The sequence below is a fragment of the Ornithodoros turicata genome, chromosome 10 (genome assembly GCF_037126465.1).
Source record: "Ornithodoros turicata isolate Travis chromosome 10, ASM3712646v1, whole genome shotgun sequence".
NCBI lineage: Eukaryota > Metazoa > Arthropoda > Arachnida > Ixodida > Argasidae > Ornithodoros > Ornithodoros turicata.
This window is the reverse complement of record NC_088210.1, coordinates 14,038,007-14,065,052: the sequence shown is the minus strand read 5'-3', so window position 1 is coordinate 14,065,052 and position 27,046 is coordinate 14,038,007. Positions and strand designations below refer to the sequence as shown.

Below are 27,046 nucleotides of genomic sequence, written 5' to 3'. Positions count from 1 at the left end.
CTTACGAAAGCTCCGCTTTTTTAAAATAAAAGGCTATAAGTCATGGTGAGAGGGCGCCAGGTGCTTCCTGTGTTTCGTACGGCGTTTTTCGTCTGTAACGATTGTTTCGCAAAAGCGTTTCAGAACCCATTTAATTGTTCGCTTCCGCCGTTCGACAATGACTAAGTGTGTGGCACAAGAAACAAGTGTTTCGCACCATAGACTGTGATGGCGTAAGAAAACCGTGACGATGTCCCAGAAACAGAAATTCACAATCGACGATGCCTTCGAACCGGAGGACGATGATGCGATCCGTACGTATGGGTCGACCACGGAAAGCACACCTTTGAAGCCAAAACGAGGTTTGTCACCAGATGAAAGCATTGTCGTCAGAGTAGAGGATTCCAAGGAGCGCGGTATGCTCAGCAGACTCAAGCTACCGGATGATGTGAGTAGTGGTTTCGAGGAATCGCTCGGCTGACAGAAACTTGGAGCTCTGGTGCAGTGGACGCATAACTATCGATTCATCTAATCCTTTTTATAGGCACTTTCGAAGGACAGCGATTCTCTAATACAAGGGGAAATGGGTCACAGCAAGTACAACACAAAAGAAGGGTAAGCGTGGAATTTTGTGCAGCCGGGCACAGTTGCAGTGAATCAGTTGTCCGTTCGTCACTGCAAGGATGACACAGCATGGCATGCAATTCACGCAGTCGTTCACCTCGTAGTGGAGATTTACTTGCAGCGTTATTGGAAATATTTGCAAGGCACCACAAGAGTTACAAGTTGTAAAATTTGAGGTCATACATGGCCTTTTTGGCTTCCATTCGTGCGTTAGTGTGGTACTACACATTCAGGATCACTTGACACAAAATCTTGTACATATTTTTGTGCTGCTAGCACATTGTGAAGGCTCATCTTGTGATGGGTTGAAAGTCTATGCAAAGTTGAAATAAATTAAGCCTGTAGGAGCATAAATATTCAGCATATTTGAATAGCCGTTTTAAAACTGAAGCGAATATCAAGCGAATACAGCTAGTTGGATAATCAGAATACTCATTATCCGATCGGTAATGGATCACTGATTCAGAATATGATCCTGATTCGTGTATCCGGAAATTTGCTAACCGGAGAACAAAAATATACAAACGCATAAACATACGCAAAAGAGGGACAAAAGGCGCAAACACGCAGTAACAAAAAACATAATGCAGCACGAGCCTGAAAGCCGCACTCGAACTTGCACCTCTAAAAAAAAAAAGGCTGTTGTGGTGTCAAAAGTGTTAAAAAAGGCTACTATTCAATAGAGTCGATAAAAAGGCAGGCAACCTTGAAAATGTCGTATTTAGGCGTTTCTAGGCATTTATAGGCAAATGCTTAATAATCTGGGCCCTATTAATATTCAATGGAAAGGTATTGCTGAGATTCCAGTTTGAAGCAGCAACAGTATTTCACAGTGGTGTGAATCACAGTTAGCTGTGTAGACATCACTGGAACAACATGTTCTTGATTGTTAAACGCTGTATTTGCAGATGGTGGACGCATCCGAAAGTAAAAGAAAACTGGAGGGTCATGTTGGCTGCCTTTGGTCTTCTACTCGGTGGAGTTGGTAAAGATCTCAAACCTAACGCCAAGTTTACCACTAGATTGTTTATGTTTTTGTATTGATTGATTTTATTTTGTGCCTTCTGTCTAGGGCTGATAATCACAGGAATCATTGTGCAGTTGAACCCTAAAATTGGTGAGTGTCTACAGAATTCACTAGACGCATTAGTACTATTCTGTATCTAAAACAATTTTGCATTCGTAGAACCGTGTATCGGCAATACAGTCATGTCTGCAGCAGCTTTTTCTTCGGTCTATACAGATCTGTTTGCCTTTTTATTTTCAGGAGTTCAAGGGTTTGTTTTCTTCATTGCTGGAGCGATCTGCTTCATACCTGGGGGTAAGCCGAAATTCCTGACCAATATTCTTCCCTACAGATATGCCTTGCACTAAACACTTTCACGTAAGGTCTATTAGTTTCTTCTTTGATTCTACTGGACGCGGAAGAGCTAACGGAAGAAATAACAGTGCACGCTCACATTAGTATTAATATTACATGCTTCATTAAACATAATCAGGCTACACACCCGGGATGTTTCAAATGGAGTGTCCCTGAACTATTTATAGATAAAAGCTGGTCACCAGTGGTCCCACAGTGACGACAACACTGTCTGGTTGTGCCTTTGGGGCCCCTCATCCGCACGTGGCACACGGGTTCGGAAAACCGCCCGCAGTTTCCGCGGCTCTCGAAATATTGACGCTGTCAACGTGATGCAGACTGTGTGCGTTGCCGGAAGAAAACGAGTGTGACGCAGTCTCCATTGACCAGCTGATTTGACGAACATGCGCGCCATGCCGCTAAAAATAGTGCATTGCACGGTCGACGAAAAGCGGAACGCGGAGGCGGTTTCTCCCGCAGTGCGGCAAGAATGTTCCGCTCTGCACACGTGTTACCGCGTGCTTTTGCAGCACGTGGATACGCGGCCTTACAGGTGTACTATAACGCCTACCACGAGTTTGTTTCAAATTACTTTAAAGTCTGTTCTCCATTTCTTACTGGGCGTTATCTCTAGAAATTTTCATTCAGCTACGAAGCTACTGTGAAAATCGTGGCGAACCCTTTCATGTATCGGCACCGCTCAGTGACCATCAGTTCACTTCGCGCATCAGGCAGTTGCGCTGCCCAATGTGCTTGCCGCACTGCAGAATGATTTGGGTTCGAAGACGTACGGATGGACACGAAAAGAAAAAAAATTAATGAAAACGTCTTCGGAGCATTAGAAATTAGGACTCCCGTATTTTCTGGTGTCTAACCTGCACATTGTACAGTTCCCGTCAACCTTAATAAGAACGCCGGAAAAAAATTTGGTCTCACTTCTGAGTGCGATAACAGCCAGTCTTGGGGCGCTAACGGAATGGGGCACCCTTGAGGGAATGTTAATGAACAAAATCCTTGCATTAAACTACCAGAATAATGTTGTTCAAATAAGATTTCCTTATGGCATATGATAAATACGATATTCACTCACATAACTTGCACACTTTTTCTATAAAAAAATCAGAAAAGTTGGGGGTGCGCAAATTCTACGGGAACATTCGTAACAGTACGGAAGCGACACGGCGCTTCCAGAGGAAAATACCGAGCCCCAAATAACGCTCACCCTACCGGCGAAATACAGCGAGACGGTACTGGAAGTCGCCGCCGGGCCCACTGAGAATCGAAAGCATGACAAATTCACCAACTTTATCATGTTGCTTTGCAAGTTCGTAGTGTGTTCGTCCAGCGTTTCTTTTGTAGTTCGAGTGACAGCGTTGCCCACCGTGTAAGCTCACGGGGACAGCAGAAACCAATTGCTGTGGTCGCTGAGAGTTGTCACAACTTTTAAAAAAATTGTGTGCCGAAGTAGGGGGTGCACAAATTATGCGAGTAAATACAGTTGTTTGACAGACCCAGAAGATTGAAATTTGCCATATTCTTCAAAAACAGTTTTGCAAAAAGTTTTGCAAAAAATATACGTTGTTGCCTTTCAGCCTACCACGTGGTGTATGTGTACTGCGCAGTGAAGGGCAAGAGAGGATATGACTTCTACAACTTGCCTCTGTTCAACTAATTTGTATAAGGGTTTCCATATGCTACCTCTTCTTGCTAGCTGGGTTTAGCAGGTTAGGTAGGTATACTAGTAGATTTACTGCTCCAGTTGGTTGCATAGGAGCAAGGAGCAAGTGTAACCTTGCAGTTGGAACATTGTATATAGAAATATGTAACAAATACTTTGGTCGAGCTAGCAGAGATTGTTTTTTAAGAGAGCAACACATTGGCATCATCTTCATTGAGTCGGTACCTTTTAAAAATGTTATCCTTTTTTTGGATGATTATAGAAAAAGCGTTAATGTGTGTTTTTTTTTAGAGGAATTTTCTGCACAAAACTACACGATATGCTAAACAAATTTTTTATAGCCTTCTCTCCAGCACTGAATGGAAAAAATTGTTAACATTTTTGTGCATATACTATGTTGGTAGTGGCTGAAGAAAAGAACAAACTTTATTTTGTAGTTCTTTTTATCTGTTCAGCCGATGTTGTACCGTAGTTATCTCACCTCGGAAGTCACTGACATGTTGGAAAACTCCATTACTTTGCTCGTATACTCGAGTCTTAACCCAAGTCATCATTGCGTACGCACACTGTGAGGTGTACTCGAATATTGCGGAGTCTAGTCTGTACAGTTAGATATGGCTGGCCATTTTAAGTGTCGTTTACAAAGTTGTATGTACACTTTATAATTCCGCGCGGGCCTTCAGGGAAATGTATCTCTGTTTTTAAAAAAAAATTCCGCGCATGCCACACAATATACTACATTCCATTGTTTTCTGTGAGGTCCACGCTCTCCAGCAACTTGCACACAGGCTACTCGAGAAGAACTGTTCTCTCCCGCTTAAATAGCGTGGAAATTGATGGAGTAGCTCATATTTGTTCCTCCTGAGTGGCAGCAACGCTTCTAGTTAGCAGCGGCAAATATGGGGAGCTGAAATGTGCTTGCGGGCGGGCTTGTTAATCTTTTGTCGGAATGTATTGCTAGTCATTGCTTTCTGTCTGTCTGTACACGGGAAATGGAGTGTGTGCGAGAGCTGTTAATTAACACGACGCTACGGACAGATTGTACTCGGTCAACAACAACATTTTATTTTGCTGATGACGAGACAATTGTTGTTCATTAACTGTGTGTGTGTGTGTGTGTGTGACCGTCCGATGGCGGTGTCCGAATAATCGAGCACGTCCGAAAAAACGGCGTCCGAAAAATCGGTCGGGGACTGTAATTGGGTGAAAATACGACGACGAGCTCCCCGAGTGGCATTGGTCACCTGGATTTGACCATGGACAAAGCAATTTCAGTGAGAGGAAGAGAGTCTAGCTCGTTTACACTGCTGTCACACAGGTATTCCAATGATAATTGAGACCAGTGGCCGTTGAACATTTCGAGCACCGTTGACAATGTGCAGCTGCCACACAGCCCGATCCACTGCTGCTTGAGAGGTTGACATGTTATACACCAGGTGGTGCTACGCTCAGTAGGGGGCCACTCATCTGTTCGCCCATCGCCATAAGCTTTAGTACTACAGGTTTTCCCGGTGATTTTAATTCAAGTGCCAAAGTGCCATCGAAATTAATCCACGTGCCATGCACACTTTATGGGGCATGGATTAATTTAGCTGGCACTTGGATTAAAATCGTCGGGAAAACCTGTAGACAAAAGGCGTGTATAGTCTAGGAAAACGCAGTGCCAAAACATTTCTGGGATTCTGGTAGTGCTTTAATTGCTAATTATATGTAGTGACTAATTTAATATATATTTTCATATGACCCTGCTTGGTGTACAGACCATGCTGGTGTGTGATGTTGAGAATAGAAAAGCAAATGTGCGAATGCAACTACATATAATAACTGTTATGCTAAATTTCATGACTTTTCATTAAATTTGTTGAAGTTTTCTCTGGTGTTCTTGTTCACTGCTCCCCTGTTTACCGAACATTACACTGACTGTGTTACTTTTTGAGGTCCCTTCAATGGCGTTTCACGAATATCCATCAAGTCGAGTATCATCCAAGTCAGTGGTAATTGAAAAAGGCAGTGGAGCAGTGGCGAGCCACCATTTGGTTCGGTCGTCATTAATTTCAATTGCCATTGAAATGTCCATGTGACAGCGGTAATAAAGGCATAAGTGTAGCCCTTAAAGGTTGGCAGTGTGGGCAGTGGAGGAGGATGTGGTTCAGATTTTCCAAGACACTGCAGTGATGGCAGCTTGGGGAGTGAACCTTTCGCAACCAGTAGCATCACTGAGCAGCAAAAGCGACATCGTGTCTCTATCAGTGAAATAACGCAGCATCCTGACAAGAGGTATTTTTGATATTCGGAGATGACCTTGTACATACTTCACAGTTTAGGCGTGGGGTATGCTTTTTTCGTACGGCAACTTCACCCTGCAAGTTACCACGGTAAATGCATGGGGTGAGGTGAATGGCTTCCTGGCAGACAGCTCTTACGTGAGCAGGGCCGTAGCGACCCCACAACATGCTGCTGCATATAGAGACCTGGGCAGTGTGAGATGGATTTCATCTTCATCGTTGTCATCCTCATCATCACCACAATAAAGCTTGTGTTTGGAACCCCAACAACATATGCAAAGCTCTCGGCACTGAGGTAGTAGTTCCAGTGGTAACCACATCGCTAATGCATTATTAATCATCACGTGATTTTCCGGAACCTTAGCAATGTTGATGAGGAAGGGGGTTCATAGCGATAGTGCACATGTAATGTCCTCTCCTCGAAAAGGTGAAGTGGCTTTCCTGGTGGCCACAATCGGAACTGTCATTCAACCTGGCTCTGCCGTGCACGTATCTACCTGCTCTGTCCATGTATCTGTCTGTAGCAGTAGGTTGTGTATGAGACTAGTAACTGAAAGCGCACATCATACAGCTAGGAAAAAGCATATTGAGTTGCTGCAAAGGGCAGTGTTCTCAGTGAGTGACCATGCCGTTCTTTCAAGAATCATATTTGTAGTGTCGACTATATGCAGGCACGTATGGTACAGCTCCCGTCAACCTTAATAATAACACTGGAAAAAATTCTGTCTCATTTCCGAGCGCGATAACAGCCACCCTTGGGGCACCGGGGTAATGTTAAGTGAACAAAATCCTTGCGTTATACTAACAGAATAAATTTATTCCATTACGATTTCCTCATGGCTTCAAGGGTTGCTGTAATCGCGCTCGGGCACGAGACCATATTTTTTTTTCAGTGTTATTATTAAGGTTGATGGGAGCTGTACATACATTAAGGTCCATGTACAGTACATTTTTTGTAGCTAGTGCACAATGTGCTGTTCGGCAAAGGGAAACAAGACCTGTAACATAGTGTTGTGTTGACAGTAACAAGACCCTTAGTTACAGTCGTATTATAATTTTATAAGTTTTAGTGTTGGAACGGTGGGTTTAGCTTTTTCTTTGCAATACAGAGAACAGTACGGGCCCATCCCTAAAGGATAGTTTAGTCTTCCATCGACAAAATGGTGTCCTTTCTTGCAAACTCCTCTACGTGCTGTTACTAGGAAGAGAAGTTATTGGTGCTAACAACGCTACAAAAGCAGTGTTATACACCAGTCGCAGTAGCCAAGTAGTAATGATGCTGCTGTAATTCTCGAATACTTGCGCGACATTGCATCAAGAACAAACTAGGGCTGCACTTCTCGTTGCTGAAATTCTTCCGTTATGTATTCAAAGTGTCTCGGGAAGAAAAAAAAAGTATTACTCGCATAGTGGTGAGCCCACAAATCACGGTGCAGTGTGTCCTACTCATTCTTAGTTGTATAGTATTACAAATGCTTTTTTTTAAATGTAGTCTTGCTGGACAGTGTGCAATATGCACTGCACTGAGGCTATTGCAAAATGTGCATACATACATACATACCTGCATACATACACAGATACCTACACACAAGCATACAAAAGTAGACACAGATACCTTCCCACCTACATAGATACATGCAAAAGTGCATACATATCTATACACATACAAAAATACATACACAGATATGTACACACAAACATGCAAAAGTACATACACAGATACCTACATGCATACATACAAAAGTACATATACAGATACCTACATACATACACACAAAAGTACTGGCGTGGTGACGTTTGAGCACTTAGAAACACACACAAAAGTACATATACAGATACCTACATTCATACATGCAAATGTACATACATACATACATACATACATACATACAAAGGCACATACATGCACACAAAAGTATGTGTGCACGCAAATTACTCGATTGCTCTTTTGTTGTAACGTAGTCACGGTATCTGCTTCCACATGTAACCGTCATGCAGAAACGTGTTCTCAGTAGAGATTGAAACCTGTTGCCATTTTTGTTCCGAGCCATTTGCTTTAATGGCTACGACGTGTCATAGAGGAGATTTGATTGCAGAATACTCAGTTCTTGGAGGGAGCTTTGATCAACTCCAACGCATATTATGACCTTCACAATAACATCTGTCTTATGCGTTGTAATTGAATGATGCTCCAATATGCTCAGGTGGCCATAGTGAGGGGATATACTGTACAGTTATTGTAAAAGAAACGTGTACATACCATGTACCTTGCCATATGTGTTCCTGTGCTCTGTAATAATTTTTTTAAAGGCTTGAGCTATCCTGCCATATACTATTTTGTAGGAGGACCATGCCTGTGTCATTCTTAAAATAAAGCCTAATTTGTAAGGGTATGTTGTGGTCACGAAATGTACCTTCAGGTTCACCTTGGCTTTGTCCGTATCTGCACATGTGGAATAATTTCCCCAGCAACACCGAAAACCCCCGGGATGCACGAATAATGTCCTAACGGATTCGTACGTCCGATGGATGTCTGAGGGATATCCATCGGACATACGAATTCAATGGGACATCATTCCTACATCCAGGGGATATTCGGTGTTGTTGGTGTTGAATCCCTTCAGCACGTATGCTGTCATCGTAGACTACTTGTCACTGGCGTAGCGAGAGGGGGGGGGGGGTTCAACCCCCCGCCCCTCCCCGAAACCGTACCTTTAGTAGTACCGTAACTTCACGCGTACGATGCAGCGGCTTATGCGCTATTTTCGTTTCTCACGGGAGCTCTGCGGCTTATCTGATGATTATTTCTCCCCGGTATTTTCGACATACCCCGGTTTTAACGAAAGAGCCGACAGTGTCGGAACAGCGCCGGTCCTGCCAATTCATGAACAACGCGTAACAGGGGCGCGTCCGACTTCGAGAAGGCTGACCTTCCTGGTGACAGTTATTCGTATATACCGAATATAAATGTTCAAAATATGACAAAACCTGACAGCTGAAAAATCTCGGACTAGTGTGCCACACGGCCGCCGTCCTTTAGAAACCAAACGATGTCATTTATAGACATATAATACACGAATACATAGAATAATACATAGAATGCACGAGAGAGCCCCCACAGCACAGTGCCCCAGGGCCCCCACCACTGTAAATCCGGCACTGCTCGTGGTACTGGTAGGATAACTCATTCAGGATGCAGTTTGCATTTCGAATTTTTTCGCAAGATGCCGAAAAGCAGAAACACAAGTCTTATTATTAACCCTGTAGCACGCGAGATAAGCCATACATAAATCGACCTACTCTGCATCTACAGATTCGTGTTAGTCATAAGCTGCCGTGTCATCATGCCGCCAAAGAAGCTGGAAAAAAGAAATGTATTTGAAATGTTGAACAAACATAATACATTGAACCAGCTCTTGGCCGATTCTTATGATATACTGATTAAAGGGTTTGAGAAACTATACAGGGTGTCCCAGAAAACGTGTCATTGAATTATAATAAAAAAACTACGCCATCTAGAATCATGCGGTCAACAGCATTTGTTCTTATTAGGTTTTTGCCACCTTGTAAAGTTAATGTCATGTGCCCCAAGTTTAATTATGCAAATATTTGCGAACTGAACTCAGAAATTTGCCAAGGGAAGGTCACTTTTTTACCCCACCAATATGAAGAGCGTGCCGAATTCACTCTAATTCATCATAATTGACAGTGATATTCACGAGCTGTCCCATCGGAAAAAATAGCCGAATATCATGCTTTTCGGAGCACCGGACCATAACGCGCAATGTCTTTTTGAGCGCAATCGCTCGCAGTGCGACGAAACGAGGTTCCGAAGCCAGCCCAAAGAGTGATAGTAGAAAAAGTAACAGTTCTTAAAATTGGGAGAGGGAAAGCATTATCCCAGGGAAAGTCGGACGTGATAAGCCACGCCTGCGTTATCTCTTTTTGCGATGCCGGGGTGGGCTGGGTTTCCAACCTCCTTTCGTCGGACTGACAAAGATTGCGCTGAAAAATTCATCGTGCGCTATTCTGTGCGACCTCCGTAGAGCATGATGTTCGGCTATTTTTTCCGATGGGATAACTCCTGAATATCCCTGTCAATTATCATTAATTTGAGTAGATTAGACACGCTCTTCACATTGGTGGGGTAAAAAAGTGACATTTACTAGGCAAATTTCCGAGTTCAGTTCGCAAAAATTTACATAATTAAACTTACGTTACACGACATTCACATGAGGAGGTGGCAAAAACCCAGTAAGAACAAATGCCGTTGACCGCATGACTCTAGGTGGTGTAGTTTTTTTATTATAATTCAATGACACGTTTTCTGGGACACCCTGTATATGCAACCCACTAGATGTGTGACTCCATTTCATACGTTCTAGTCCATGGATTGGACACGCAAAGTCCCACATTCCTCATTTGAACGGTTTTTTAGCTGTTGGGTTTTTAAAACTGCATTTTAGTTTCTTTTTTCAAGCTACTGCTAACAGTGGCGCCTATCAGCGCTGAGAAGCATCGGCAGACAGACTGGAAGTGACGTTTTTGCTATGAGGCTCTATAGGGCTGTTGCAGCGAAGTTTGCACAGCGGCATTTCATCAGCGGTTTCTGCATGGTCTTTCAAGCGGTATGGCACCAAGGAAAGCTACAAGACCTAGTAGGGAACCCACAGAAAAAGCGGTGCATCTTGCAAAGTGCGAACAACTCGAGACCATGTATTTGAATTTGGCGCGTCGTCTGCTAAACTCCCGCGTGTTGCATATTTTGGGGCGCTGATGTTGCTGCTCACTGGCGCCACCTGGCCCGCAGAAACGGGTCTCCGAAGGAAACGAAGTCTATTCTCCGGTGCCTGGCTCCTTTTATAATCGCCTGCGTCGTCGTGGAAACGGAAAACTATGCCCTTCTTTTCTCCATGGTAAGACGTCACTCTAAAGACTGTGGAGGAGGTGGACAGTTGAGAGCGACGGGGAGGCAGCTCGCCCAGCGCGCGATCTTCGGAGAGCCCCTTTAAGTCACACAGGTGTCTTGAACGACTTCGGAGATCACGGGCTGGTACAGCTCTCCACCGCTGTTGCGCACGGTCGATCGCTTTTTGCGGCGTACTTTAAATCCCATTTCTGCGTTAATTATGGCTCTATGGGGTGAAGTAATTCTTATGGTGCATCATACTCACCTGCTTAGCAGTTTTATACAAAGAAAACGGCGTATTAAAAAATGGCATCTATGCTGGAATGAGTGGTCTTCCTGGATTCACGACTCTGGGCGGTTGTAAGGGGGCAAGAGACGAGCTGATCATTGCGCTCACAGGGGTCCACGCATAGGGACGCTGCTCCAGCTTGGCAGACAAGTGCCACGTGACAGTAAAGTATTAGCTGACGCACTTGCAGAGCATTACTAATTAGGTATATTGCATTGTGCTTTTTTTTTTACTTTCCCGTTCCAGACTGCTACCGATAGCCATTGTTGGTACCCGACGTTGTGGGAGTGACCAGAAAGTAAAGGCCGCTTTTCCTTTAACGTCGTGAGTGAAATCGGCTTAACCGTCGCTTCGATTAACAGGCCAATAATATAATATATCTGCACGCATCTGGCATCGTTGCCCCCCGAAAAGTCTGTTTCGGTCTTCTCACACCGCAGCTGCTAGCGGACTTCCAGCATGGGGCGGAGAGTGGAGACTAGGTAGGAGCGCGCGCGCGCTCTGTTGCTAGGCGACATACGCCAATGCTTTCGATAACGTAACCTATAGTCTCGAAGAGTCCGAAGCTATGAAGTTTTCCGAATTCTTTCGAAAATCCGTGGAAGCGTGTAATACTATTCACTGACGGCATTTATATATCTGGCGTTCGCGGATCTACATCAATAAAACAAATATATATTTTTATGTTGAGAGTAGACTGTAGAGTTTTAGTGGCGCTTTAACATCTTCTATATAACCTTGTTATTCCACTGTTACCGTTCACCGTTGCAAGGTCCCCATTCATACCGTTTGCCACCTAGCTTGCCCTTGTCAAGATCAGGCAAAGCAACACAGGTCCGTTCCAGACGCTACAGTTGATCGCCTAGCTGGCTCAGTCGACATCAACATCGTCCCACCTTTTTGATGGCGAAGAAGAAGAAGTATAAGAGCGTACCACGCGAGCACTCATGTTCTACGCACCACTGTGTTCCAGAAGAAGTGTTCCAGCTGTTAACTTCGAACCATAGTCCTTTTTCACCTCTGCACCCCATCTTCAGCCCCAGCTTCACCATAGACACAGAAGCTCCAACGGCCATGTCGTCCTCTGAGCAGAAAACCAGTAAGACGACGGCTGTGATGCGAAATAGTTCTTCTGCTAAAACTTGTTGCAATTATTGCTGCGGGAAAAACTGCATTCTTTATCTTCAGCTGATCGCAATGCCTACCGACATTTGCTCCTTTCAGTTTCTGACAAGAGGAAGACATCGGCGAAGATGTTGGTGGCACTGTTCCCCAGAGTAAGTCCTTGTGGTTACAATTTTGCGTATCTGAGACCGCATGGATGACTTTTGCAGGGACGCTGTAACTGCCACACGTTATATTAATGGCGTCATTTAGCACGTTTAATGCGGCGAAAATTCTCGGCTGAGGTTGGGGCTACAGGGTATTGCTCTGTGGCTACAAGTGCCAGCATATTACGCTCGACGATTACTCAATGTACCTGGAATACACACCTTCTGGTGTTTTTCAACACTCCCTGAAATATTTTAGATTGCCTAATACAGCTCATCTACCAATGCATATACCAACACATGTTTCCATAAACATATCCCCCCCCCCCCCCCTGCCCCCGAGAGCTCGATTTCTGGGGAAACTACCGCGTGGAACATTGTGTTGTCGGCAATAAAGCTCTGAAGGAGATTCAGTCCTTGTAGCCTATAAAGTTATAATGCAACACGAACGAATCCCGCCTTCAAGACAATCAAAATGGCGGTGTTGCGAAGAGTAGTCGAGACGCTGCTCACCAGACGGCGTCGCGACGCACAACATTCCAGAGCCATTTATTAGGAGAGTTTGGCCATTGGGAGGAGCCTGTCTCAAAGCGCGCCATTTGACGTCACACGGTGGGCGGTGCCAAGGCCAGTGGCACCATTTTGGTGCAGAGGCACAGCCTTGAAATCCCCCAGTGCTGCCGCGGCTCGCCTTTCATCCCGGCAAAGTGGCAACATCACCTAGATAGAGAAAGCCAGCGCATTGCCTCCTCTCCCCCCTTCGCTACGCGGACATATATAGTCAGAATTCGTCTGCTACTGCGATTCACCGTTCTGCGAATTCAAGAACCTGCAAATATTTGCAGCTCACCTGGAACCTGCAGACCTAATTATTCAGACAAAAAGTGCCAGACGCTTTCCAGAAAATCAGTTTTGCGAAAGATTGAGACCATTTTGCGCTTTTATTTCCAAGTTTTCCCATTTAGTACGCGGCGACGTTCAATCAACTCGCAGACGACGGTGGTGGTTCTCCTTGGCCACGATCGCTGAAAGCACGTTCGTTATTGGCTACGACCGTTGAACACACGATCCTGATTGGCTGACCTCGACGAGCGCGCAGGCATTCTGTATCTAGGTGGTGTTGCAAGTGGGCGGAGCGACGGCGGCTCTGACGTCACGGCAGCTCCCCATCTCCGGGCGGCAAGAGATCGCAGAATGGCCAAACTCTCCTCATAAACGGCTCTGCAACACTCGAGCGCTGGAATCACTGTTCAGCAATAACGGCCGCATTAGTGTTTTGCGCCTCTTAGTGGTGGTTGACCATGAGAATGTTACGCGGTGAAGTTCAGTCTTTCGAGTCTGAGCTCTGGGTTCAAGGAGTTCTGCACAGAGGAACCGAAACTCACCGATAATGTTTGCGTGAAGTTCATAGCCCGCCACGATTGGTCTCTGTGGTTGTTACAGAACACTGGGAATTAACTGCGTTATATACCGTGAGGTTTCGCCGATGCAAAAGAAGCGCCATTTTCGTGTGGGTCATGACGTCATCCCTCGATGCCAGTCGCCCGGCGTGCGCCCTTCCGAGGCGGGGTTGCAGGATTCAGTCAGGGCCAGCCGAACTGCAAGTTCATTTCAGAAGAGAATGCAGGAGAATATTGCGCAGTCGCGCAGCGGATCCAAATAGCCGGCTGTGGCCGAACGCGCAAGCTTCCGTTCGTTCGGAAATGAGCCTTTACGGCACCGAACAGGTTGTCTACGGAGGAGAGCCAGCGAGTTTTTACATAATTGGGAATGATTTTAGAATATGTTTGCGTCTACTAAATGCGACGAAACTTTGCAGAGTCGTTCTCATTCGAGGACTTTATCATATGCACGCAACAATACCAGTGTTTTGCGAACTGTGCAGAACTCTTTTAGATCAGTCAATATATAAACGCATTTAAAACACACCGGCTAAGAAAAACAAAACAAAACAAACATGCATTCAAACACGTAACATGCCTTAAAGGCTGAACCGCGTGGCACAAAAAACTATCCGAAAACTGTCCGAACCGAAATCGGGACCGAACCTTTTTTCTGTGCATCACTGCATGGTACCGAGCTGCAAGCCAAAGTTCTGCCGAAGACTTCTGACCTTGGGGCGCATCGCCTATCAACCATCCAGCTCAATGAGATAATCCCTGTATCCATAGGGGTAGAAGTCGCGCCCACGGCAACAGTTGACCCGATTGCTACGTCATTGTTGCTGTGTTTCTCCTTCCGGCTGAATAGCCATTGGATAAGAGACCTTTTTCAGTGACTTTCATCTTTCATCGTTAGCCATTGGATGCTTGCCACTTTTTCGGTTGACGTCACTTCCGATTTCTCCGAAAGAAGTTCGGTCCCGAATTCAGTTCGGAAAGAATTCGAACGCTTTTCGGGCCATGCGGTTTACGCTTAACGGAGAACAAAAAAAAAAGAAAAAAAAAAGAAACGAAAGTGAGTTCAACTCCAACTTGAGGCGCGCGTTTGACGTGCTGTTTCTTCTGGCCTACCGTACAGATCCCTAAGACCGCGACCGTGCTGTTGGAGTTCTTCATAAAGCGAGAGAGCAAGATCTCTCTCCTCCGGGACCCACTGTCTCACTTCTGCCAAGAGGAAGTTGTACTGCACGCCCAGGAATGTCTCATCAAGCTCAACAAACAGGTCATCAACTACCAGGACCTCAGAGACATGGTTGAGAACCTCGTCGGATTACATAGCATGGTGAATAATCACGCTACTCTGGAACCATTAAAAGCTCAGTGGAAACACCCTGGATAAAGACGAACGCGGACGCACGAACGCAGCATCTGAAGTTATCTGTATAGACGACCTGCACCCCTACGTCATCGGCTACGTTTCGCCGCCGCGCAAAGTATGCTGGTGGGCACCTATCAACCTTATCAGCCTTTTCGGCCTATCAGCAGACGCGTTTTTCCTGCTTCTTGCCCACCAAAGCAAAATATAACCTTGAGCCAGTCTTATCGTGACGTCACATGTTTGTAAACAGAGGGTCGTCTATATTCACACGGGCGACATCCCCGTGGAACATTCTAGTGGAAGTAAAAGCAGAAACCAGAAGTTCCGCCGCGTCTTACGTTCAGCGTAACTCCCCCGCCGCCGGAATAGTCGAGCCTCCTCGGCTTTTTGCTTCCCCTGCCAACCGAAAAGAAAAATTGAATAGACCTCTACCTGTTAGTAAACAAATGACGTCATAATGTTCGACAGCGCCACGAGTTTGGTAGAGTTGAACTACGTTCAAAGCTAGTGGCGAACAAGGTCGCGCCTTGGAAGAAAGCCACGGTCTTGAGGGGATTACGATGGTCTCTGAAAAGGACGCGACCTTCGGTCCTACTTTTCTTTCAATAGGAGGCAGCGAACAAGTGCCCATTCGTGGAACAAAGCCCTCCCATTCTGATCTGTTTTGGTTTCGGTGTGTCAACCAACGTCATGATGACGTTTCTTGGGTAGAGGTTTATTGAATTGGATATTTCACATCAGTTTAGTATTCATATTGCATCATTTCATTTTTTAACAGTGCACCAAGAAAGACCCTGAGGTGGCTAAGACATTGGCTACCACGGTGCGCAAGCTGACCATTATCGTGGGCGAAGTGGCAACTTCCTTGGAGAAAATAGCTGAAGTGTCGGTCACCGATTGGATGGGAATAGGAGACGCCATTGTCAACAAACTTAGTCGAGTAAGACATGTTGAGAAGAGCGTTGTGCCGGGTGCCATGCTGACAAAGCGCGGAACCAACCACACTGAATTAAATCCCTCCCTGACTTCACGGAAGCGGGAGCTGTTGCCGTGCAAGACAGTTAACCTTTGTGACCACCCAGTGTCCAATAAGCACTATGCGATAGGCTGCCCCACAAAACGAGTGAGACTTGGGGCACGGGTTACGGCATGCTTATAGGCAAAGGATTGCGTGCGAATATGTATATATAATGCAGCATAACTGCTTCTCCGTCCGTTAACCAGCAGCTGCCTTGCGGCAGGCGAAATAACGGTAGTTACACTCACGAGTTACTCTATACTAGAGACCTGGTCGACTGGCAATCGCCTATGTTTGGCAATTTGACAAATTGTTTGGCTAATTAAGCAGGGCCTCGAGTGAGTACTTCTACATGGTTATATGGTTCGCTTCAATAGCCTTGTAACAGAAGCTAATTACGAACCTTGGACACCAGCTACGGCTTTGAATGTTCCAGGTGAGCATTCCAAAACAACCTCCTTTCTCAACATACATACCAAAAATGAGAGACTTCAAGTGCATCAAGATGCTTGGCGCGGGAGGCTTTGGGTAAGCGCCTTATATACCTTATAACGTCTTGTTAACAATTCACCTTGTGTCTCAGGGCTGTGTACCTCACGAACTATAAGCCTGCTAACTTCACCGCGACGGTGAAGCTGGTGGCCATGGACCGGTTCAGCAGACACAAGCAGGCGGCCATGGACAAAGTGGTTGCTTCTGTAGTGCGAAATCCCTTCTTGGTCAAGTATTACTGTTGCTTCTGCGTCAAGGTAGTCACGTCATCAGTGCTGCTTACACTGAGGGACAACGAATAGTGCCACTGTGGACTAAAAACGGATATTTCTTATATTCCGCATCTTGAAGTAACCTCACTTAAAGATTCCATACGCAAAAATATAAATGCCGTCAGCTAACATGACGCGGTTTCACGAATTTTCGAAAGAACCCGGCAACTTCATAGTTTCGGATTCTCGAAAAGTAGATGACGTCATCCAGAGCTCTCTGCGCCTGGTCTGTGCTTTTTGCTCCGCGCGGAACCACGTTCAGTTAGGCACGTGCGCTTAGTTTCCTGAGGGTCTGATTGTGGCAATTCATCTAGACCCCAAAAGGAGCGAACTTAATTATTTTTCCTTAGCGTGTACACTCTAAGAAAAGAGTAATTTCATTCCTTTTGGGGACTAAATGCATTGCCACAAAGAATAGTCCCTTCCGGGAGTAAATGCATGGGAGTAAATGAATGCGTTCCATCTGTTCTAAGTGTCTTGAGTTACATAATTCGTGTGCATTAATGAAATTACTTTGAATCAAACCGTCAACCGTGATGTACCGAGCGATATAAAATCTTGCGACATACGTAGAGCACAATTTGTGAAGAAAGAAGCGCAAACTGTTTCTTACTCTGTACGGGTGGGAAATTGCTAAGTTGGCTGAGTTATACAGTCTTATGCCATCAAATTGACCAAGAGCACATATTTACGTAGACTGTTGCATTGGGAAGGCCATTTGAGAAGTTCAGTGACAATTAGCAGTCCTAGGGAGTAAATGCCTGGTTCGGGGACTAAAATGCGGAGTAATTTAATGGGGACTAGAAGCTGCAGTTACTCCCCATTGTACTCCTTTGCTTCTTAGGGTGTACCGCCTTAAAACATGACTTGACCACACAACACGCTGAAGGCAAACAATTGCACAGAATGATTCTACTATTACAACTACTATTACTATTAGTCTCCTTGTTTTAACCCCACTTCGTCCCGTCTGAGTGCTGCAGTGCAGCGACATGTGATACTACTAGTTCTCGGGGAAGCGTTATAACACCTCTGTTACGCGGGAAATCTTCAACGGTATTTGAAACCAATGACCATTGAACATGCGCAAAGCCCCACCAAGTGTTTAACGCATCAACTTCTCAAAGAGCATTGAACCATATTACTTTCATTTTCTTTTTGCTCCTACTAATGCGCTGCGTAGGGCGCTCGAAAAGTGCACTCAAATAACATAATTAGCACTAATTACACGTTTGCTTCTCATATTGCAATGAGTGTATCTAGAATGTAACATGAATGTGGATGATATAGTCGGACATGTGTACTGCATGTGGCATCTCGGTCACGTGTCTATGGTATGCACAGAAAACACTAGGGAAAAAAGAGTGAAGCAAATTTGAGTTTGTTCAAGGAGTACACCGGCATAGGGCTTGCTTGTGGTCCCCGCCCTTATATCCCTCATTGCCTTTTCCCAGATATATATCCTGAGTCGCAGGACAACCAACTTCCTTATGAATGTCTCATGCTTTTGTGGAATCTTGCTGGCAAAACGGTATAGTGTCTTACAGACCTGATTTTTTTTATTTTCGGAGACTTACCTTCTTGATGAGTTGTGATGTCTGTAAGAAGTCATCTTGTGAAGTCAGCCTTCGGAAGATTTTTTCATACTTGAGCGAGTGAGCGCTTCAGCACTTCGTGGCTCGAGTACACAAGATTTGCAGATCAGGCGCATACTCCTTTAGCCGAGTAAACGCATGCTGTTGCGATGGTCTATACTGAGAAGACCTGCCGAGAAACTATACGCATAGCATATAGTACGTAAAAGAAAACCCGAAAGATGTCCCCATATCTCTTGTCCATGCACTGGAACACTTTCTGTGTTTGTAGTTGCCCCACATGCGATGGATGTGCAATCCACCACCTCTTCAATTTCCTTCGAAAGTAGGTCCACAAGGTAGCGGCCGTCATCTTCGTCATAGCTTGATCTCGCCGTTTTGATAAACTGACTAGATTTTTTTTTACCCTCGTGTTAGCGCCGCGAAGCAACTGTGGCTATGTGCGGCGTACAGATGAGGATAGATGGAGAGAGGAAAGCAGGAAGGAGTGTGAGACAGGGGGGTTAGTATGCGTCCCATTACCCCAACCATCCCATAATACCGTAAGACCTGAGGCTCTGAGGTAACCCCAGGAACAAATTTTCAATAGCCCTTGGGTAACCCCAAGTCCACAGACAGCACAGTCGTATATCTGTATAGCGCTGGGGTCCTGTGAGCAGTTTCTCAAGATTATCTGCGGAGCACCTCGCGACCTTTGTCCTTAAGAATATGTTGAGGTGACGCCAGAGAATTTAGGTTAAGACACGAGAAAGTCCCGGGCAAACCACAGAGCATTTAACACATGGTTTGTTATTGTATCCCAGGGACGTCTTAGCGAAACTGAGGCCGTCTTCGGGTAGCCCTAGGAGTTGCTTGGGTTACCTTAGCAAAACCCCCGGGATTTCAGGGGTAACCTCAAGATTTTGAGGTTATCTCACCTTTTCTTCAATAGGGTGATCATTGAGGACTGCCCTGAGGTATGGGACTGCCCTGAGGTATGGGACGGAGGTATAAGTACCTAAGGATCAGATTCGGGATGCCGGTTGGCCGGAGCGGTTGTGCGGTGAAGTTTAGTCATTGTGCGGTCTCGTGACGTCAGACGTAACGCTTGCGTACGCAGGAGGCGTACGTGACAGTAATGGAGCACGTCCCGGGGTTGGACTTGATGCGGGTCGTCACCAAGGAGGAGTACATGCAGATCAACGTTGTGCAAATTATAATGGCGCAGCTTATCCTGGCAATCGAGCACCTGCATCTCCGAGGCTTCCTTCACCGCGACATCAAGGTGTCCAAGTAAGCACGCTAAGCAGCCAATGTCTTCGCGCGATATTTGGCCCCCCATTTTTGCGATACACTGCTTTCTTTACAGCATGCTCATCCTTCCTGGAGGTCGGGTCAAGGTGATCGACTTCGACACCACAAAAGTTTGCAGCGGCCATTGTAGGTTTCCCCACGGGGTACTCCACTGATGTATGTTTGTTGATAATTTCCACTCTGTGTAACAGTTGCGAAGCGCCTTTTGCGGGGCTACTTTCGGCGGACGCCTTTCGAGTTCAACGATGGCGAGTCGGCTGGAACAATTCCTTACATGGCACCCGAAATCCTAAAGCGGCGACCCTACGGTAAGTACTGTAAATTTAACGTTCTTAATGATTCACGAATAGACCTCTACCCGAGAAACGACGTCATGACGTTGGTTGGACACACTGAAACCGAAAGGAATCTGAAGTGGAGGGCTGGGTTCCACGAATGGGCACTTGTTCGCTGCGTCCTATTGAAAGAAAAGTAAGATCGAAAGGTAGTCTAAGCCATCGTAATCCCCTTAAGACCGTGGCTTTCGGGCGCAGCCTTGTTCACCTCTAGCTCCCAGCGTAATTCAACTCTAACCAAATTGGTGGCGCTGTCGAACACTATGACGTCATTTGTTTACAAACAGGGAGCGGTCTATTCGTGTGGGAGCCCGTTTCGGGAATATTTCGCGGGACCTTAATTTCGCGAATTCGTGCGGAAAGTGGACGGAAGCGGAACAGCGGGATCCGGGAGATCGGGGGATCATGACGCTGCCGGCAGTAAGCAACGAGAATTAGCCGGCCTGTACATGCCGGCTGGCTTATGGGGGCCCCACCGTGAACTCAATTCCCGAAATGCCCATACATTTTAATTCCCGTTGCCTATACATTTCGCAGAACCTTAATTTCGCGAAAAAAGTTCGATCGCGAAATTCGCGAAAATTCCTGACAATGAGGGCCATTCAGGACGTCAAAGCCTTACCTCCGAGGCCGAACGACAGGCCTCTCCGAACGCCGTTGAACAAAGCCGCTTTATTATGCGATGCTGACATAATCTGTATAACTCGCACGCGTTACTTATTTTACAAAAATATTCATTCAAAGAAGCGTTACAGATAACATAACTCTTTCGGAGAGGATGAGTATTCACCCTCTTCACCTTTTCTCCCATATGTCCTCCTCACGCAACCATACATCCATAATACACACAAACACGCAGCACTTTGCGCAACAAGGGCAACACCTCTGCCGCAAAACATGTACCCTCCCAATATTTTTGAAAGCGTAAACTATTAACACACAAGACATGGTCACGCTGCAAGGACCATATCATAATTCGTACCACCAAGCGCCATATGCCTGTCTACAGCACCGGAGAAGCATCGGTATAGCCTAACCACATTCTACGCTTGTCTACCGTTTAGAATTAGACGATAGCGTGTGGCTGCTGCCTTGGTGCTGATGGCTCACGCCGTGAAACTTCCAGGACGTGCAGCAGACTGGTGGTCCTCTGGCATTGTGATGTACAAGCTGATGACTGGCCGGGTGCCATACAGAGGCAAAACGAAGCAACTGCTTCGTGAACGCATCATTACTGCCCCACTGAAATGGCCCCGTGCTGAAGAACATCCCCACTCCGCAACGACCACAGCGAAGGACATGACCTACCGCATGCTCAAGAAGAACCCCATCGAACGGCTCGGCTCCAGAAGCTACGACGACCTGAAGACTCACCCGTTCTTCGACCGCTTTAGCTGGAAGCAGTTGTACCAGAAGACGCAGCTCTGCAACATTCCCAGCATCCAGGACTTGATGTCCGCTGATGCGGATCGCGAAGGAAAAGCTGGCCAGGACACTACGAGCAAGCGGAAGCACTTGCAGCTGGAAGACATGACGGACGTCAGCTCCTCTAGCCAGAAGCCGTTACTTTGCTTCGCATCGCCGTCCTACAAGAAACTCATGGTTTCGGTAAGAGATGACGGTAATTGTTTGCGTCCAGTGAGGTCGCTTTGGAAACGCACACGTGCACGTCCCGAATTCGTACCGAAACGTTATCGCGAGCCGTTCTGATTAGAAAGCGCCAGTTCTGGCTAAACATCGTGGGTGGAGCGGGTTAGCACTTGAGCTATTCTAATCATTCTAACCGCAAGTGTCTCAATAGAAGTTTTGTACGTTGACATCTACCCGTTGTTCCATCGGTCTTGGAAGCACCACGATTCGGTCCTCCAGAGATCTGGGTACTATAGTGCCCTCTCATTTATTCTAGAAGGCTGCATAACACGTGTTTCTTGTTTGGTTTTCTGTGTACTGTCCAGGTAAAGCTCGAAGTTCAGCTCTTAATGGCTCTATAGTACACGGTGAGCGGGTCTTTCACAGAGCATTACAGGAAGTTTCAGCGCGCGAAAAACGTACTTTCTAGCGGCAAAATAGTGGGTTTCAAAATCGTAGGAAGGGCTGGCGCCTTATCTGCTGCATACAGAGCATGTAAATGCTCAAGATAATGCTCGTGGTTTCTTCTATAGGTGAAACAAAGCAAGACTCAGCTCAACGTGTCTGGATCGTTCATGAACACCACCGCAACGAGCTCGTCTGGCATTGACTACAACCCCGCGGGCTCGCCAGGACAGTCGTCTCTGAAGACCATGGTTACGAGTAGGTGTATCATCGACAGACATTGAGCTTGCTTTTCAACATCCTTTTTAATGGTTGCCGCAGGTCTTGAAGGGAAAGACAGCCAGTTGCTAGGACCAGAGAAGGTCGATCTCATTCTCTTTAGAAAGAAGAAATTCAGCAAGTATTGGGGCTTTGGATTTTCAATGCAAAGAGTAGCAGGGGAGGAAGATAATACGTTCTTCGTATATGTTGATGTAAGTAAACATTTCACGGGTATTACCCTCAGCTATTATGCGTATTGTAGCTCATTTGATATCCGAGATGCAACAACAACAACAACAACTTTATTATGAGATGATGAATGGGGAGTTTCGTCGCCAGGGGGCGATACTCTACCCCATTGCTGGTGGTGATGTGGGGAATGAAATAATGAGCCCCTTCACAATAAGGATCGAAGTCCTGTGGTATCCAGAAAGGCGAAGAGCGCTTCGAGGGAAGAGCGCTGGTGGGCCCACACCGCATTACACACCGCCCACATAACCGCTGGCCTTCCTAACCGGCCTTGTTGCACACCCATTCATTCACCAAACTCGCTTTCGCACCCCAACAATGCGCCTCAAGATCGCGGGTTGATCACTTGAGGTTGTGAGAGCCAGTGTCAACTCCGCCCACAAATCTTACGACGTCCGTGATTTGTTTACGCGGGCGCATATCGCTTCCGAGTAACAACATAGTGCACCCCCATTCTCCAAACTGTCGTCGCGTATGATACACTTAGCGCATATTTCATGATTTTGAAGCAAGCACGTAAACTATCCGTGCTAGCAAAACATGCCAATCGGCTCACTTCCCCCCCTTTTTTTTTGTATGCCCCAGGGCCGTCGGGTATGTCCCACTTCCGATGTGCGAACTACATTTCCCGCTGGCAGGGATACACCTCTGCACCTGCAGAGCCGTTTATTGGGAGAGTTTGGCTATTGGGAGGTGCCTGTTTCAAAGCGCGTCATTTTACGTCACAAGACTGGCGGCGCCAAGGCCAGTACCGCTATTTTGGAGCGGAGGTACAGCCTTGAAATCTCCCCTTGCTGGCCTTGCATTCGTGCCAAGTGGGCGGAGCGATGACGTGTCTGACGTCAGGGCGAGTCCCCCCAGGTCCCCCAAACTCACCTCGGAAAAGCGTGCAATGAAGAAGGCCGCCACTAGATACCCCACTGTTGCCGTTCCGGATCACTGCAGCGCGCTAAGTTTAGCGGCAAAATGTTTTTGTTGTTTCTGCGAATAAATCTAGTCTTTATATGTCCAAATAAAACGCGTATAACAACTTTCTCTGTCGTGTTTCACTTTTTGATCCGTTTTTAAACGTGTTGAGCGATCGGAAGGATCTAGTGCACGGCTGCGTGCATCACAAAGCGTACCTGTCGTACCAGGCGCCGCAGGCGCTGCAGTCGTCCATTTCTCCTTCGGTGACTTGGCCTGGCTTGGATTGTGCTTCAACTGGATCTTTAGCGCGCTACAATCCACGCAAGCCAACGTCTGGTAACAATGGGGTACCTAAGGGCGGCCTCCGGCATTGCACGCATCGGGATAGGAACAAATACATGGGAAAATGGCGACCTTGGGGGACCTGAGTCCCCCGTCGCCAGAATGGCCCTATAAACTGCTGTGTACCTGCAGCTCTTGAGTTGTCTCTGTCTATAGTTGGACCTTGTTGGTTGCGTGTGAGCTTGAGGCGCCGGAGAGGGTTATCTCCGTCTTCACTAGATGGCGCAGTATTGGGCCGACAGAAGTGGGAACCAGGGGGGAGACCGCACTAACGGTGCGAGCTCGTCGGTCCCGCTCCGGACCGGTTTCGGTCCTTTGTGCTACCCACGTGGATTGGTTTTGATGCACACCGAGTATGGTTCGCTGGAGAGCCGCTAGGTTACGAGGCGTATGTGAAAAAGGTCTATAGCGCGTGTTAGAACGCTGATAACGTCGCTGTTAACTTACCGTGCCTACCGGAACCCGTGACAAATAGCGTGACACTGAATCTCATCTGCTGATATTGTGCGGTATCTGCTGATATGTTCCACATACCGTTTGCCCTAAGCAGTTGCGCCTTGCAACTAGGTCATGTGTACTGTGCAACGAACGATGTCCCCCTGTTTGTTTTCAGAATGTGACTGCCGACGGTCCAGCTGATCGGTCTCAGTTACTTCCACTGGATGTGATCTTATCTGTGAACGGCACTCCCGTAGGAGACCTGCCTCTGGGCAAAGTGAAGAAGCTAGTCGGTAGCTCTGCAGACCAGATGGTCCTTTCTGTGATGTCTTCCAGCGTGTACCGTCTGCTTACCACGCGTCGGGACATGATGGCCTTCGTGCGGACTGCAGACAAGCTGAGCGTTGTGGTCGCATGGACCAACAATTTGTGCAGCGGCAATCGCCCGTATGGGATGGACATTCTGGACGCGAACACTTGGGACGAGAGCGCCAAGCAGTATGCCAAAGTGTTCGTGTTGCTCGTAAGTTATCTTATATTCTACGTACATGAGTATACTTTGCATTCGTCCTGGTGGTGGTGTCTTGTACGTAAGCTGTGGCCAGTCGTCACTTTATGTACACCTGCATCGACGCAAACGATGTCCGCACCCAATTATGGATGGTTGCGTATTCTAGGTCAAGGGAGCAACTTTATTGCTTTATTGCAGCGTCCTCATTAATTAATTACGCAAGAATACCGCTTTCAAAAGATGGGTCTAGGAACTGTGTCGCGAGTAAAATGACTTCCAAGAACACGGCAGATTTGGTGATCATGCATCTTTGTCGCTTCGCCAGAAACGTTCTTTCTCTCTTGCCCTTAAGTGAGGAGGAGCTACGAAGGCCTCACATGAGAGGCCTTCGTTCACCGTCCTTGCGCAAGAGGGCGTTGCTAGCGTTTGCTCCTTTTAAACAATGATGCACGTTACTCTCGCACGGTAGCAGGTGCCATGATCATTATTTCTCGCAGCACACCGACGTCGTGACCGTGACCAACAATCGTGTTTTCCCCGGAGACGTCGTCACTCACGTGGACGGGACGTCGCTGGAAGGGCTCACCAAGGAAGACTTCGGGCGACTTCTGCGTGCCAGCAAGCAGAACGTGACGCTTTCTGTCGTTAGTCTGTCCCCGTTTCGCCTCAGGCGAATCCCGGTCAGCAAACTACGCGAGACTGTGCTCACTGATGTGAACATCGTTAGCAGGTCCACCGCAGCGGAATTGGAGACGTGATTGTTCGTTAAAGAATTTCCTGTAATATACCCATAAGGCAGTCGACCTGACGAATCGGCCGCTATTTTTTTGTCTATTTTTAATAGAGTAGTTACTAGGAATAAAACTGACGATATTTCCTGACACTGTTTGTAGCATCCAGCCTCCACGCCTGTGTACCAGTCTGCTTTGCAATGCGCAACACCAAGGCGCAGAAAACGTTGCAGCGGGATGTGGGCTGCCACGAAGTGCACTCTAGAAAGGGAACCTCTCCGCGTAGCTAGACATAATGTGCGCTGCCACGGGGCCCACTCTAGAAGGGGAACCTCTCCGCGTAGCTAGACATACGGCTCCGACATACGGCTATCGTCTACGGGAGAGCTAAATGTTAGGTGCAAGAGACTCCGGCGTTTACGGTAGGGAAGCGAGTCAAGTGCAGCTCCAAACACCCGAGCCCGAAGGGGCGCGGAAAGGACACCACCTGGGCAGAAAGCTACGTTCCAGGGCTCCGGCAAAGGCAGGCGGAAAGGCACCTGCGACGGCAGGTGTGCTCTTCGTTTTCAGGGAGAGGGCAGCACTAGTGTTTAAATGTGATGTGGGCAAGCTTGCGCTTGTCCCATCCTGCAGTTGGAAATAAAACGCCAGGTGCGCCACTCTAGAGCTGGTGTCGCTTAGTTTCGGTTTCCTGTCCTATGGCTACGAGCTCGGCATACATAGCCTCTCGGCCTATTAAGTTGTTGTGGCGACGTCCAGATACATGGTCATGAAACGATTCACGCCAGTCACTGTCCGCATAAGCTTTGTATTCGCGTTCAATATTATTTCGAGGGGAAAGTTATCTCTGTTGGACGAGTACAGAATGGTTGGGATCCGGTATTGAAGACAGTCCACAGGGCTGCGCTTATTGAGAACGGCTGTCTTGTCCATTTGTTGGCATATGTGACCGTCTCGCACATCCAAATCCAGCCCACCAACGCTCTACTCTAGGCTCTAGGCTTCGGTCCTCACTTCTATCCTCGCTTCCTGCTCATTATTAGTTGCTGTTCGTCGTTCTCCGCTACTGTGTGCTATTGCCTTGGATTTCCGGGACTGGGAGGTAACCCGGGATAGGACTAGAAAAGAAATTGTAAGGTTACACGTCCAGGGGTAGGTATATGTATTCGCGCAGTGCAGCGTGGAACCCTCCGCGAGAGCTTTCAAGCTCTCTGGTCAGAAAGGGTTGTTGCGACTCCCCCTCAAAATAATGACGATGAACCAGATTTTACCATATTCCTGGACGACTGAATGACAATGATGGCCAAGCTTAGGCTTGAAGAACTGAAGAGAATACGGATGATCGGCCCTCCTGAAGCATTATTTTGTCCCTTTGGGACCGTGCTCGTGGGCCCACGAGATCTCCGACAAT

The 27,046-nt window shown here is 46.9% G+C and overlaps 2 protein-coding genes across 4 annotated transcripts; both read left to right on the top strand.

The window, feature by feature from the left end:
- The first annotated feature begins 70 nt into the window (after positions 1–70).
- On the top strand, positions 71–8,319 carry LOC135370490 (transmembrane protein 134-like). The gene is made up of 6 exons (XM_064604248.1): positions 71–427; positions 524–594; positions 1,512–1,588; positions 1,676–1,720; positions 1,871–1,924; positions 3,556–8,319. The coding sequence occupies exons 1-6, from the start codon at positions 230–232 to the stop codon at positions 3,633–3,635; spliced, it is 525 nt and encodes a 174-aa protein (XP_064460318.1). The 5' UTR covers positions 71–229; the 3' UTR covers positions 3,636–8,319.
- Positions 8,320–11,880: 3,561 nt separating this feature from the next.
- LOC135370489 (microtubule-associated serine/threonine-protein kinase 2-like) lies at positions 11,881–25,787 on the top strand. 3 transcript variants are annotated; one of them, XM_064604246.1, is made up of 14 exons: positions 11,881–12,223; positions 12,349–12,401; positions 14,916–15,119; positions 15,934–16,095; positions 16,610–16,701; positions 16,757–16,874; positions 19,632–19,804; positions 19,881–19,951; positions 20,017–20,133; positions 21,287–21,768; positions 22,323–22,452; positions 22,516–22,667; positions 24,569–24,916; positions 25,402–25,787. In XM_064604246.1, the coding sequence occupies exons 1-14, from the start codon at positions 12,028–12,030 to the stop codon at positions 25,660–25,662; spliced, it is 2,559 nt and encodes an 852-aa protein (XP_064460316.1). In that variant the 5' UTR covers positions 11,881–12,027; the 3' UTR covers positions 25,663–25,787. The 3 variants fall into 3 exon arrangements, with proteins under 3 accessions (XP_064460316.1, XP_064460315.1, XP_064460314.1); XM_064604245.1 differs by having other exon boundaries at positions 16,757–16,892; XM_064604244.1 differs by having other exon boundaries at positions 16,757–16,922.
- Positions 25,788–27,046: the final 1,259 nt, after the last annotated feature.

Coding starts and splice junctions, on each gene's coding strand:
- LOC135370490 (XM_064604248.1), top strand. CDS start 230: ATGTCCCAGAAACAGAAATTCACAATCGACGATGCCTTCGAACCGGAG. Junction 595..1,511: donor AAGTACAACACAAAAGAAGG/GTAAGCGTGGAA, acceptor CTGTATTTGCAG/ATGGTGGACGCATCCGAAAG. Junction 1,925..3,555: donor GATCTGCTTCATACCTGGGG/GTAAGCCGAAAT, acceptor GTTGCCTTTCAG/CCTACCACGTGGTGTATGTG.
- LOC135370489 (XM_064604244.1), top strand. CDS start 12,028: ATGGCGAAGAAGAAGAAGTATAAGAGCGTACCACGCGAGCACTCATGT. Junction 12,224..12,348: donor GTCCTCTGAGCAGAAAACCA/GTAAGACGACGG, acceptor TGCTCCTTTCAG/TTTCTGACAAGAGGAAGACA. Junction 24,917..25,401: donor CCAAAGTGTTCGTGTTGCTC/GTAAGTTATCTT, acceptor TATTTCTCGCAG/CACACCGACGTCGTGACCGT.